This window comes from Leptinotarsa decemlineata, unplaced genomic scaffold (genome assembly GCF_025532065.1).
Source record: "Leptinotarsa decemlineata unplaced genomic scaffold, Ldec_3_MD MMD2_tig00026328_RagTag_RagTag, whole genome shotgun sequence".
Lineage (NCBI taxonomy): Eukaryota > Metazoa > Arthropoda > Insecta > Coleoptera > Chrysomelidae > Leptinotarsa > Leptinotarsa decemlineata.
The window spans coordinates 31,747,829-31,762,197 of NW_027412688.1; the positions used below are offsets into that span (position 1 = coordinate 31,747,829).

Below are 14,369 nucleotides of genomic sequence, written 5' to 3' on the forward strand. Positions count from 1 at the left end.
TGGTCATATATCATCGATAGATCAAGACAGATCTTCAGATCGAAAGTATAATGTGGTAGAAAGTAGAACCTCTGTCGAAAAATCCATCTATTGAAAACAGTTTTTCCAGAACAAAAATTCTTAACTTAGTCAATTCTTGATAATGCTAACTTGGTTAGCGTGTTCTGGTGTGGAATAAGTATTTTAATAGTCGGTTCATCAAAATTTTTCGAAATATTCGACAATGAATTTACTCAAGCTTGTCGCTTAAGGACTTTTGATAGCAGCACTGCATTAGTAGTTCAGCCTGGCACCACTAATATTCGCTATTCGGTGTTGAATCATGAATGCTTTGTCTTTGAGCTCTGGTTTCATATAATAAATTGATCCTCACTTAATAAAACATCGCGATTTTTCGCATGTACCATACTTTGTGATTATCTTCTTTATATCCGTGTTATCGAATTCTTTACCACCATCAGTTAATAATTCTTGTACTGAATGTCCAGTTATTTTTGCTTTTGACAGAAATTCTTCCAGTTTATCTTTCACCTCAGACTTCTCTTTAAGGAAATAAACATAGCGAAATTTACTGAAATCATCCTTGAAAACGACGAAAAATCGTGCACCACCAATCGATTTTATATTCATTGGTCCACAAACATCAGCATGGATAAGTTCTCCAGGTTTACTGGTTCTATTCATCCTCTGACCAAAAGGTAGTCGATGATGTTTACCATACATACAAGCATCACAAAATTCTGCATCAGCTTCAACCTCGACTCCTCTTCTTTTCAGAAAATCCTGAACATGTCTCTTATTTTGATGACAGAGACGTTCGTGCCAAATCTGCAAATTATCGCTGGCGGCTAACTGAACTTCTGCAGTATTTTCAGGAACAACAACTATATGCATCACTTATAAACCGTTTTTACGAATTCCAGTGGCTACAACCTTCCCAATTTTCGAAATGTTGCAAATATGTTTGTTGATTGTTGACGTCATACCTTTATCAACTACAGAAGGTATTGAAAACAGATTCCTCCCTACATCAGGAACGTACCACACATCTTGAAGATAATTTCTTATCCATTTTCCATCGATGAACATTTGAACATTTATATTTCCTTTTCCGAGAACCTGCATACTCTGACCATTACCAAAAATAACTGACTGGGAAACTGGGAAGTTTTCGAAAGTGGAAAACCAATTTCGGTGCATGGTCATATGTTGAGTGGCACCTGAATCTGCAATCCAACTAACGTTTGGATGTAGATCTAACTGAAAAGGTTGTGAAATGAATGCTGAACCTTTTACTGAAGTAACATTCGTTTTGATATCTTTGGTACAGTCTTTCTTTAAATGTCCTCTATGACCACATCGATAACATTTTGGAGTAAACTTCTTCTTCGCGTTATCTTTCTTGTGAAGGGTTAATGTTATTGGTGGGGATCGATCTTGAACTCTCTTCGATACTACTAATGCTGTTTTAGTGGAAGTATCGTTAGTTTCTTCTCGTTCTTGAAGTCGCATTTCCACGGTGCATAATCTTTCACGAAGTAACTGAATGGTTCTTTGCTCCTTAGGGACAGACTCCCATGCATTTAGGACTTCAAAATAATCTTGAGGCAAAGTATTGAGTACTCTATTGATGAATAACGACTCCGGCAACTTCACTTTGTCCTCTTTCCAAGTTTCGTCTTGAAGTTCTATCCAAAACTTTTCGAGTTTCGCCATGTGTTTAGCTATGCTTTCTAGGGGATCCTTTTCTCTCATTCCAAAGAACTTGTTGAATAGTCTGTCTTGCCTTTGTTCCGTTCTTTGCTCAAAGATACTCAAAAGCTTATCCCACATATCCTTTGAACTATTACACATGTTTATCAGCTGCCTGACTTGTGAGCTCAGACTAGAAACAATGAGATTTTGGGCTGTGTATTCAATTCTGTTTGCAGACTGCATCAAACATTTGTATGTTTCTGTTACATCCTTATCTCTGCTGTCTCTGCTGGTTTGACTGGAGATTCAACTGTGCCCAAAACAGCATCCCATGCATTGTGTGCGTGCAGCTGGATTTTGATTTTAAATTTCCAATCAAGCCAATTGGATTGCCCTTCCAATTTCTCGATCAACACTTTCGGAATCTCCATCTTCTACAGTGTTCGAAAAAACTATGTAATCCGCAACTCAGTGACAAACAGGTCCAAGATGTCACCCAATGAACAAGTTTATTTCTTACTTCAACTCAATTTACCGATATTTCATTAATGTGTTTCTGGGCCCATAACCTGTTGTAGATTATACTTGAAACTGTGGATCGTAGTGAAATAGCAAAGTTGAAGTAGAACTTTAATAAACTTGAGGAATACAAAAATATACGTGACAGTCAAACTTTGAATTAAAAATAATTGACAAACTAAACTTCCAAATAGCAACATTTAGCAACCACATAAAACTATACAGGATGACTATAAGCTGCATTTCAGTTCATTCTCCAACATTTTGGAACATGCACCAATTTTTGTCAAGAATAAAATTTTCTGAGAAATCGATAATAAAAAAGTTTCCCATTTGTTGCACACTTTGTGGACCACACTGTATAACATAAGACATTTTTCACTTTCTAATTACAAATACTATTTTGCTCAGGAAATATATCTCAGAACGACATATAAGGTGTTCGAAATACCTCCTAAGAATGTTCATTTGTAGTTTTAAAAACGATTTATTATTCATTTATGAAAACTCTTGCTGTTGAAAAAACTGAAAAAGTCCGCGGAAACGAAGTCGCAGGCTAACTGCCAGTTTCTTATAAGAATGCTGGTGTCTTGAAAGCAATACCTATATGAAAGACAATAAACTTGGTATAATACTTGAAACCTTTCCTCTCATCTCACTAATTTTTTTTCTTGTACAGTGGATAATCCGTCAACCAAAATCAAGTAGCTTCAATTATCTGAGCCTGCTGGATATTCTCATTGCTTGATTGATACAAGATCTAATCTGGTTAGAATTCCCAACTCATAATCTGCAAATAGGTACTCTTTCAGTTTACCAAAAATGTACATAAGAATAACCTGCTCTTAAAATAAATGAATATTCGATGTGAATTTGGTAATTAACAAGGGCTAGCTCGATCACCGGATTTGATTCACAATGTTTTTTGCCATATTTGAAACCCTATTCATTATCTGAACTGTAGATTGACAGTTCAAATAATGAGTGCTAAAAATTTGTCATACCAAGAGAATCTGTTTGCGACAAAAGATTAATGATGACAATTTTTAGGGAATGAGTAAAAATTTCGAATACTTACCCTGAAGAATATTTCATACACTCTCTGTCCGAATTTAGTTCCAGAAGAAATATTCTCACAATCAAACAATCGACAAAATTTGAATATTATCAATAAATGTTTCCATTACGTTGATTTGTGGAGTAAAAAAATTTTTATAAGTATATCGAGATGAGTTTGACCGAAGAGGATAGTTATCATTTCTGACTGAAAAATAATTAACAGGTTACGACGTCTGCATAAAAGTCGCTTTTTGTTGACATTTTTTATTTTCAGTACTTGTTGGTTAAATAAAAATGTTTATTCTCTGACCTTTTCATAAATAACAAATAAACAAATTGTGGATTTTTTTGTGAATTTGACATTCAACAAACATTTGTCTATTTATCTAGTATTATAAAGACCATGTGTTAATCAATCACATACGGATGGTGTGTATGGAATAAAAGTGTGACTTTCAACTGTTGTTATTTGCATTGAAATCGTCAACTCAAACAATATCCACACTATAGACAACAAATATTTATGTCACATTATGAATGATGTGTTAATCAATCACATTTCAAATATAGGTGAAAAAATAATTAATGAAAGTATTTACTATTTTAGATCATTGAACTTCCAATTTATATTTTTATGAGCATGATAAAATATAGGGTGTTTTATAGAGGTATAGAACTTTGAAATGGAATAAAACAAAGATGAATTTTTAAATTGACATGAAATTTACTTTATTCGAAAGATAATCTTCTGGTTTGGACGTAGTCTAATCTGGAGGTCCAATTTTCGATGACTTTCTCCAACATTTGTGGCCGTATATCGGCAATAACGCGGCGAATGTTGCCCTCCAAGTGGTCAATCGTTTCGGGTTCATCGACGTTAGACTAGCGACTTCACATATTCCTGCAAAAAATAGTCTAGCGACATTAAATCGCACGATTCCAGAGGCCAAGTCACGGGTCCGAAACGTGAAACTATGCCGTTACCAAACGTGTCCTTCAATAAATCAATTGTGACACGAGCTGTGTGACATGTTGCACCGTCTTGTTGAAACTACAGCTCCTGCACATCATGGTTGTTCGATTGATGAACGAAAAAGTCAGTAATCATGGCTCTATAGTGGTCACCTTTGACTGTAACGTTCTGACCAGTATGGTTTTTAAAGAAGTATGTACCATCGATACCACCAGCCTATAAAACACACCAAACAGTCAGTTTTTCTGGATGTAACAACGGTGTCTCAACATACACTAGAGGATTATCATAACTCCAAATATGGCAGTTTTGTTTATTGACGTATCCATTCAAACAAAAGTGAGCTCCATCACTAAATAAAATTCACAGCGAAACGTATTTCGAATAGAACAATTATTTTCAAAATGAATTCGCACAATTTGGAAGCGTTGTTTAGTCGTCAGTCTATTCATGATGAAATGCCAAACCAAAATAAACATAAATCACCTGGCAGGTGACAAAATGGCCGTCAGTTAAAAAAGTGTTGCCAACTTGAAGTTCTCTACCAATATAAAAAACACCCTTTATGTTGATAAAAATTGATATTGTGCTATTGTCAAGTACCTATATGAAAATTTTTATACGATAAAAAATGACCTCCTCTAGAGAAACGAAAATCAATTTTCGATTATCAAATATGAACTTATGCCCCAAAACCATAATAATAATAGCGTTCATTGCCAATAGTTTCCCATTCACAGAGCAAAACTAACATACTTGAAGGATTAATACTATTTGATATAAGATCAATACTATTTGATATAAAAAACATAAATGACATATAGGTACGCACGAGACTTATTTTTAATTTCACAAATACTGCAACAAAAAATATCGATGTTAGTAGAGAGCTTGTTCGCATTACGACACATCAGATTGATTGGTGATTTCAACATTAAGTTAGTTGCATAAAAAAGTATTGATGTGCCTAAAAGATATTCGTAGAACAAAGATATCAATTTCTGATAATAGTATAGGACAATCCAATTTACCATTCAATAGCTTATATAAAAATAAAACAGATGCCTGCTATTTTTCTTTTTTCTAAGGATGAAAAGTCAAAACTGCATAGCAGATCACGGTAATCACAGTTTCTTGGAGGATAAGTTTCGGTCATTCTAAAAGTAAGAAGTTTTAAAAACTTCTTTTGGACTCTATCTATGGTATGGTATATGGGATTCCATATAATGGACCCATATTCTAGTTTTGGCCTCACCAGACTGAAATACAGAGAGTTCAAGGTTAGCATATTATGAAAATTTTTGCACTTCCTTATTATAAAACCGTATGCGTACGGTTTTAATATGGTAGTTGAAAATTAGTTGATGATCAAAATAGATTCCTAGATCCCTAATATTGTCAGCTCTTTCCAATATAATGTTGTCGATGTGGTAAGAAAATTCTAGTGTATTAAGTTTTCTACTGAATGTAACAATTTTACATTTAGATATATTCAAATGAAGGCGATTCTTTTGACACCAATTTTGTAAAAGATCAATCTCCTTTTGCATAATGGTACAATCATCTGTAGCACTATTAAGTGCTAAACGGTGAGGATCGCAAAATTTTCTAATTAATAAACAAAAGCTTCCAATTTCGCTAAACAACAGATCTTAGAGTCAGGTCTCTCGAAAACGAGGACGAATGCCCTCAGGTATAAACTAAGCGTGGTAATAAAGTGCTAATCAGGTGCTTGCAAGAAACTAAATTGAAAATGACCGCGAATAAGCGAAAAAAAATTTGAGGTACCTGATTTGAGAAAAAAATTACAATATGCAATACAATCTTGAGATACTCGTAAACTAATACATAGACAATCAAAATAAAGTGCTAATTGAGTGCTCACTAGATATTCATAGTAAAATTAGATTATTTAATGCCTATGGGGCTCATGGGCTAGTTTAACTATGAATATTCAGTGAGTACCTAATTAGCACTTTATTTTGATTGTCTATGTATTAGTTTACGAGTATCTCAAGACTTAATTGCATATTGTTAATTTTTTTGTTCTCAAATCGAATTTTTTTTCGCTTTTTCGTGGTCATATTCATCTTAATTTCTTGCAAGCACCTGATTAGCACTTTATTACCACGCTTAATTTATAACTGATAGAGCATTCTTCCTTGTTTTCGAGAGACCTGATTCTTAGATCTGTTGTTTAGTGAAATTGGAAGCTTTTGTTTATTAATTAGAAAATTTTACGATCCTCACCGTTTAGCACTTAATTAGCACCTAATAGTGTTTCCTTAACATTCATTATTTTATTATTATTTTCATTGCGTTGCTAGCATCACATAATGCTAGCAACGCAACTTTGAGTATTGAGTTGCGGTGTAAGTTACAGAACACCTAAAAAGCACCTAAAAAGTACCTAATTTTGGCATTTTCTAAATGCGATTTCCGTACTTTGCGTTGCTGGTGTAACAGAGCTCATGTATCGATAACTTATTTATCAAAACCAGCCACCCCTATAATGTAGATAGTAGACCTTCATCTTTCAGATCATTACTCACAATTTTTGAAAATTACTTCTGATCTGCAACATGAAGTCAGTAATGGTAAAAAAAATAGTTTCTCCTACCATTGCAATGCAATGCAATGAAAATATTGTAAGATTTCGTAATTACTTATCACTCTAATATATTACTTTGAGATATCGTTCCCAAAAAGAAAAATCACCTCAGGGCGACCAAAAAAAATTACTTCACACAAAATAATGATGACTCGTGAAATAAGGGAGCTAAAAAATAATGTTTCGTTGTTTAGTACATTAGCTAAACATGATAATAAATATAAGGAGGAATGTAAGAAATTCAATAAAGAATACAGAGAGAAACTGCAATCGCTGAATAGACAATATCATGAAGAGTTGATATTAAACTCATGCAACAAATATAAAACAACTTGGACCATAATTAAGGAGTTACAAAAAAATAAAACTATGGAACATCGTGAAATTGTTATAACAATCAATGATGTTCAATATTCAGATGAAATGATAGCTGAAAAATTTAATCTACATTTTACTAGGACTATATCTGAAAACTTTTCTGTTGACACAAAGTTTCTCGAGAGCAATGTCACCTTAAATAACTCAAGCTTTTTTATGTTTCCAATTACTGAATGGGAACTCACACAAATGATTAACAGATTGAAAAACTCTAACTCCACTGGGATTGATGGAATCTCCAATGGCTCCCCTGGTAGAGGGAAGACCGCAAGAAATAATTGTACCATCCATTGAAATATACAGTTTTTCGAAGCGCTTGAGAAGTGGCCAAAAATCGATCCTCCCCTGCCTCTACGATCTCCTTCGGTAACGATGAGGCATTTGGGCATGAGACAGTTTGGCCATTCCACTTTTATTTACTATATACTGCGGAAGTGACGTCGCTTCCAAAAAAACTATGAAGGAGGATGGTTTTGTCAGCAAAGGAAAGCTATTGAAAGCTATGAACAGCCAGGCCCGGATTACCCATAAGGCCAACCTAGGCCATGGCCTAGGGCGCAAGCTTGCGGGGGGCGCAGGGGTGGTGCCCGGTGAATGACTCACGATCACGTGTCACTGCTATCCCATCCCGCCGAACCCACGCCCTCTGTGACCTCTGTGAACAGTAGTCAGTAACAAGCTATCAAGTGCGTGTGGTGTGAGGTTAGGTTATCGTGTGGTGATTTTGTTGTGCATTACGCATTACGATTACGAAGTATTCTTCTTGTTGGATTCTACCCATTCCTAAACGGCTAAGGTAAGTTTTTAAAACAATTCATAAAATAATTTTTTATTTTATAATATTTTATTAAAATTTATAATAATATATAGTATAATACTATTAAGTCATAATTATATAATATAATAGCTATATAATATATAACTTTTATAATTATAACTATTACATTTATATAATATATAATATTTATAATTATAATAGTAATAAAATCAGTCTTTGACGAATTTATCAAATTTGTGCCTCAGTTTTGCCTTTTGCCAAATGAAAAATAATACTGTACTGTGCGACTGTGCGTTTATTATGTATGAGTTAGGTAGTCGGTCAGTTTGGACAGGACGAAGCACGAAGCCAAATAGAGTACAGTAGTATATGATGAAAATATGAATACATTACATTTAAAGTCAAATCAGTTCCAATTCCTTATTATATGTGGTACTAATAATATCGTGGTTTTTATGCAGATATTAAAATGAGCCAACCAAAAAAACGCCCATCTGGGGCTGAATTCAGAAAAAGAGCTAAATTGAAAACAGAAGAGAGCAAGAAGTTCTCTGGGACAATTAAAAATTGGCTGTCTAAAGAACAAGATAAGACCCAAACCAAAAAAGATGACGGTTTATTTTTGGACACCAGTACTCCTAGTAGTACTAGTACCTCTGTTCACCTGCAGTCTTTTACTTCAGGAACAGAAACGGAACCGCCGGAACCGGACACAAGATCTACAGCATTTGAATCCGAACCACAGAGAGACCCTGACCCTGAGAGCCCTTCAAATAGCATTGATAAGCCAACACCACTAGAACATGAACCTGAACTTGAACCATTTTGTTTTGATCCCGATCCAGCAAACTGGGTTGTAAATAATGAACTACGTGATTACGTGTCTCAACATGGGATAATTCAAAATAAAGAAGGAAATTTCTCAAAGGCAAAGAAGGAATATGGCAACCGTTTTTGGACTTTTTCAAGTGCACATTTTTATAGACATTTAGCAAATGAGGAAAAATAAAATAGAGCATGGCTCGTCTACTCTGAAAGCAAATGTGCAGTTTTTTGTGGCCCTTGCCGTCTTTTCCATTCAGAATCTCAGTCGGAATCATCTTTTGTGAAAAATAGCTTTAGTGACTGGAAAAATGTTACAGCAAGGCTAAAAGAGCCCGAAAACTCAGTTTCACACAAAAACAATACAATCACTTTAAAAGAGAGAGGGGAGAAACTAGGAAAGGTCAATTCCCAATTGACTGAAATGATTGATCAAGAAATGAATTACTGGCAAATGCTACTACAAAGAGTTGTTGTGGTCATAAAAGCTCTAGCTTCACGAGGATTGCCATTTAGGGGGTCAACAGAGTTATTTGGTTCCAACTCGAATGGAAACTACTATGTTACTAGAAGTCCTTGCTGAATTTGATCCCTTTTTGCGTGAACATATCAGAAAGTATGGAAACCCTGGTAAAGGACATATTTCCTATCTTTCATCCACTATTTGTGATGAGTTTATTGAGCTCCTTGGCAAGAAAGTTACAGACTATATATTAGAGGAGGCTAAAAGCTCTCAGTATTTTTCATTGATTGTCGATTCAACGCCTGATATTTCCCACGTAGACCAACTATCATTTGTAATACGCTATATGAAACAACAAAATGGAGAGCCTGTTGAACGATTTCTCAAGTTTTTACCACATATTGGACATAAGGCTCTTGACATGTTTAACTCTGTGATTGACACTCTGCAACGTTACGGCCTGGACATACAAAAGTGCCGCGGGCAATCCTACGATAACGCTTCGAACATGTGTGGAATATATTCAGGACTACAGGCTGAAATTCTTGATGTCAGTCCACTTGCTTCATATATCCCGTGTGCAGGACACTCTCTAAACCTAGTTGGGACTCACGCCGTAGATTCTTGTATTGAGGCAGTGTCACTATTTACTCTGTTTCAAGAGCTGTATAATGTTTTTTCTAGCTCTACACATAGATGGGCGGTGTTAAATAATTGCAAAAACACAACACTAACAACCAAAAGCCTTTCCACAACAAGATGGTCTGCTAGACATGACGCTTCAAGAGCCTTACAAGAAGAATGGCCTGCAATTATCAGAGCTCTAGAAATATTGGAAGATCAGATCAGAAGGCTAACACTTGAGCAGACGCTGAAGGCCTACTAAGCAGATTGAACCGTTTGGAAACAGCTATAATGGTCAAGTTATGGGGTACTATTCTTTTCTGGCTCAATAAGGTTAACAAATATGTGCAAAACGAAGACACTGATGCATTGGCCGTAACAGAAGTTTTCAACTCACTGATATCCTTCTTTGAAGAGCTCAGAAATCAGTTTGACATTTATGAAAACAAAGCACTTGATGTTAGTGAAACCAAAGTTTATGAGTATGATAACAGACGTAAGAAAACAAGAAAACTTCAAGATGATGAGACTCGAGATGGCGAAGTTTCTTTTACTACTGGAAGAGACAGCTTTAGAGTTAACACATTTATTCCGATAATTGATAAAGTTAAACAAGAACTTACAGCAAGAATGCATGCCTATGAGGAATTTGTTACAAGGTTTGTTGCAATAATCAAACTCTCAGATCTCACGACAGAAGAAATTGAAGTTGAGGTTAACAAACTTCTCAGTGTATTTGAAAATGATTTAGAGCCGGCAATCTTTGATGAACTTGTCCACCTGAGGTCGCACATGTCAACAAACAAAATAGAAAATAAAAATGAATAGCCGTTGTCTTTGTACAAGTGGATCATAGGAAAAAAATTGGAAGATATCTATCCAAATGTCGAAATTTTGCTAAGAATGTTTATTTGTACTCCAGTAACAAACGCATCGGCCGAGAGGTAAGTCAAACAATAACAAACCGTTTACTTTGTATTACAATTTCAATGCTCTAGATTTTAATCTAAACTAAAATAACGTAAACAAATATTAAACAAAGTCTACTTTGTACTTTGTCAGCTTCTTGGGATCACACACAGTTTTTCATGGGAAAGTAAGATTCCACAAATTACTCTAACTTTCTAATATACTACATTTTTTATGAATCTTTAATCACTTCATAAAATTGAATAGTCTACTTTTTTATTGCTTTGTTTTCTGTATAATTTTTTTTATAAGTGTCACAATTTAATTGTATATTTAGGATATTTTCCTGCTTAAAAAGGATCAAGGAATACCATAGGTCAAACATGACCCAAACAAAGCTCAACTCTCTCGCTCTCCTCAATATTGAAAATGATGTAACCAAAACATTGGATTTCACCAACACCATCCAATCGTTTGCCTGGTCCAAAGCCAGGAAGAGGAAATTTTAAAACGATGTTAAAAGTCATTTCGTTAGTAAATACCGTGTTGTGTTAATAAATGTACTTACTTACTTAATTATACAGTATTGTTTGTGTTAATTGAGAAGTGTAGTGTGTTTCATTTTTCAACATAACCTTTTCTGTATTTCCTTTTCACACATTTTGGAATTTCGCTGTTATTGACTGATCGATTTAAATTATTTTCTTGAATGTAATGTAGATCTCTGGCCTAGGGCGTAAATAGTTGCTAATCCGGTCCTGTGAACAGCACTATTTGGTAGCCAACTTCTCACTGTCTGGCTTCATGAAGATGTTTTTGCAATCTGGTGGTGTCAATCCAAAAAGGCGGACTGTCAAGTCCTCCCCAATAAGAGCTATGCTGCTTTTCACAAGGCACCTTACGATGGAAAGATCTGCATGTAATAATCGCGTTAGGTGAAAGTTGATGTTCACGAAAATTTTGGTGAGCGCTCTTTCTGCTCAGTTCGTTTCGTGTTTTCGACATCACTGTAACGATGAAAAATCACTATATACCTGTCACCATTATGTCTTGGCACAAGGACGTTATACTAAGAGACGAAATAATGGTGCATGGTTTCCAGTTAACGAGGTGGAGAACAAAACCAACGTATTAACATTTGGTGGTTTGTGTGACGTCGATAGTTGGGTTATCCTTTGAGGGCAAAGCCACACATAAAGGGCTGATTTCTATCAAGCTGAGCCCTAGTAAAAACAGGTCAATAAATTAATGATTATAGTAATGATTATAGTAAATTAATGAATTATAGTAAACATTCTAGGAGGGGCTATGTTATTACCTGGTATACACAAATCTAGAAGTTGCGGCTAATGATTTTTTTGTTTTAGTTTAAACCAGTCATAATCAGTTCCTCTACAGATATGAAATTTTAACCTAGATAGTGCTTACATTAGAAACTAGGGTTATGTAATTGCAAAGAATATCGATTAGGTCATTCAAAATGGTAATTTAAGTACCTACCTATATTGAGAAATTTTGCACAAATAAATAATTATCTTTCCTGAAATCATACATTCGCATCAGGGCCGTAGCGAAAAGAAAAACCAGGGGGAGAAGGGAATCCAAATTTTTCAAACCCCACCAGAAAAATTTCCCAACTTTCGAAGAAATGAAAGCCGAGGGATTAGTTACTACTATAATATATTTTTTTTTTACTTAACTATCCAAAGATTGGCTGAATGCTTATGCATGTTAGGGTATGCACAAACAAAATTAATGTTGGTGATTATAAAAATAATAATGGTAATTATTCTACTTTGGACCAAGGTCCTTGGTCTTCCACCATGTCCACCATGTATAGGAATATTCAATACAAATGAAAGGAAACAAAACTTAAATAATATTGTGCTTATTGTTTTCTACTATTATTTTTTCTATCTTCACGGCCCGAAATTTCCCAACTTTTCCAAGTCGGAAAAAGAGCGAAAAGTTGGCGATTTTAAAAAATTGTTGTGGAAACAGTCCACAAAATTTGTGGACTGTTTTCTTACTTGGGAAATTAACTTTTTTGAAGATTTCAAACAACTCAGAATTATCTTCAAGTTATGCATGTTGGGAAATCCCAACCTTCTCCTGGTCCTTTCCCATTTCTTATTACCTCTCCTTTTCTTTTCTACCATTTTTATTTTTTTAATTTTTATTCATTTTTTTACTATAATTTTTTTATATCTTCATGACCCAAAACTTCCCAACTTTTTCCCAAGTGGAAAAAGGAGGTGGGAAGTCTCCCCCCATCCCCCCATGGCGACGGCCCTGATTCGCTTTATCTTAATTGAAGGTACAAAAATGATTTTGCTTTTTCAGTCGGCTGAAAGTGTATTCACAGTTTAATTCAGTACATTTAGTAAGATATATTTTGAAAAATCATAATTTTCCTCGTGGTTCAGAATAAAGTTGTAATTAACTTCAAGTATTTTTATTACAACATTCAGCAACAACACTAACAGAATTCAGTTGAACGCGCATCATTAGGACTAATCAAAATCACTTTGGTTGTTCATAGGATACTGGGAATTTTGAAATGTATTCATTTCTATACTCCACAAAAAAATCAATTTTCGAACCGTTCTTCTGGAAATAAAGTATTTTGAATTAATGGTTGAACTCAGTGCCACTATAAGAAAGTGAGTAGGTAGGTTGATTGTGTTGAATGTACTTGCAGTTTGACTCATGTAAAATATCGGACATGCTCCACTACACATACATTTTTCAGTCATTATTAAAACTTGGTTTTGTAATCATCAAAATTGGTTTTCTAAACTTTTTCCCATTCCTCCCTCCATAACTTCTTGAGCATATATACTATAACATATAATCCTTGACAAGACTAAATGTAATGCAATATAAGAGTGATTCACATCAGGTTTCTGCTAGAAAACAAAATATTACTGGATTATTTTTAATGCATAAAAATTGATTCATCAGATTTCAAAATTAAAATTGGTTTTCTAAACTTTTTCTCATTCCTTCCCCCATAACTTCTTGAGCATATATACTATTACAAATAAAATCCTTGAAAAGACTAAATGTATTGCAATATAAGGGTGATTCACATCAGGTTTCTGCTAGAAAACAAAATATTACTGGATTATTTTTAATGCATAAAAATTGATTCATCAGATTTCAAAATTAGAATTGGTTTTATAAACTTTTTCCCATTCCTTCCCCCATAACTTCTTAGCATATATACTATTACAAATAATCCTTGAAAAGACTAAATGTAATGCAATATAAGAGTGATTCACATCAGGTTTCTGCTAGAAAACAAAATATTACTGGATTATTTTCAATGCATAAAAATTGATTCATCAGATTTCAAAATTAAAATTGGTTTTCTAAACTTTTTCTACCATTTCTTCCCCCATAACTTCTTGAGCATATATACTATTACAAATAATCCTTGAAAAGTCTAAATGTAATGCAATATAAGAGTGATTCACATCAGATTTCTGCTAGAAAACAAAATATTACTGGATTATTTTTAATACATAAAAATTGA

At 34.3% G+C, this 14,369-nt stretch overlaps 1 protein-coding gene across 1 annotated transcript; it reads left to right on the forward strand.

Annotated features, from left to right (window-relative positions):
* Nucleotides 1-9,395: 9,395 nt before the first annotated feature.
* LOC141485394 (zinc finger MYM-type protein 1-like) lies at nucleotides 9,396-10,184 on the forward strand. Its single transcript, XM_074181962.1, has one exon. It carries the CDS (start codon nucleotides 9,396-9,398, stop codon nucleotides 10,182-10,184), a length of 789 nt encoding a protein of 262 aa, XP_074038063.1.
* The last annotated feature ends 4,185 nt before the right edge of the window (nucleotides 10,185-14,369 follow it).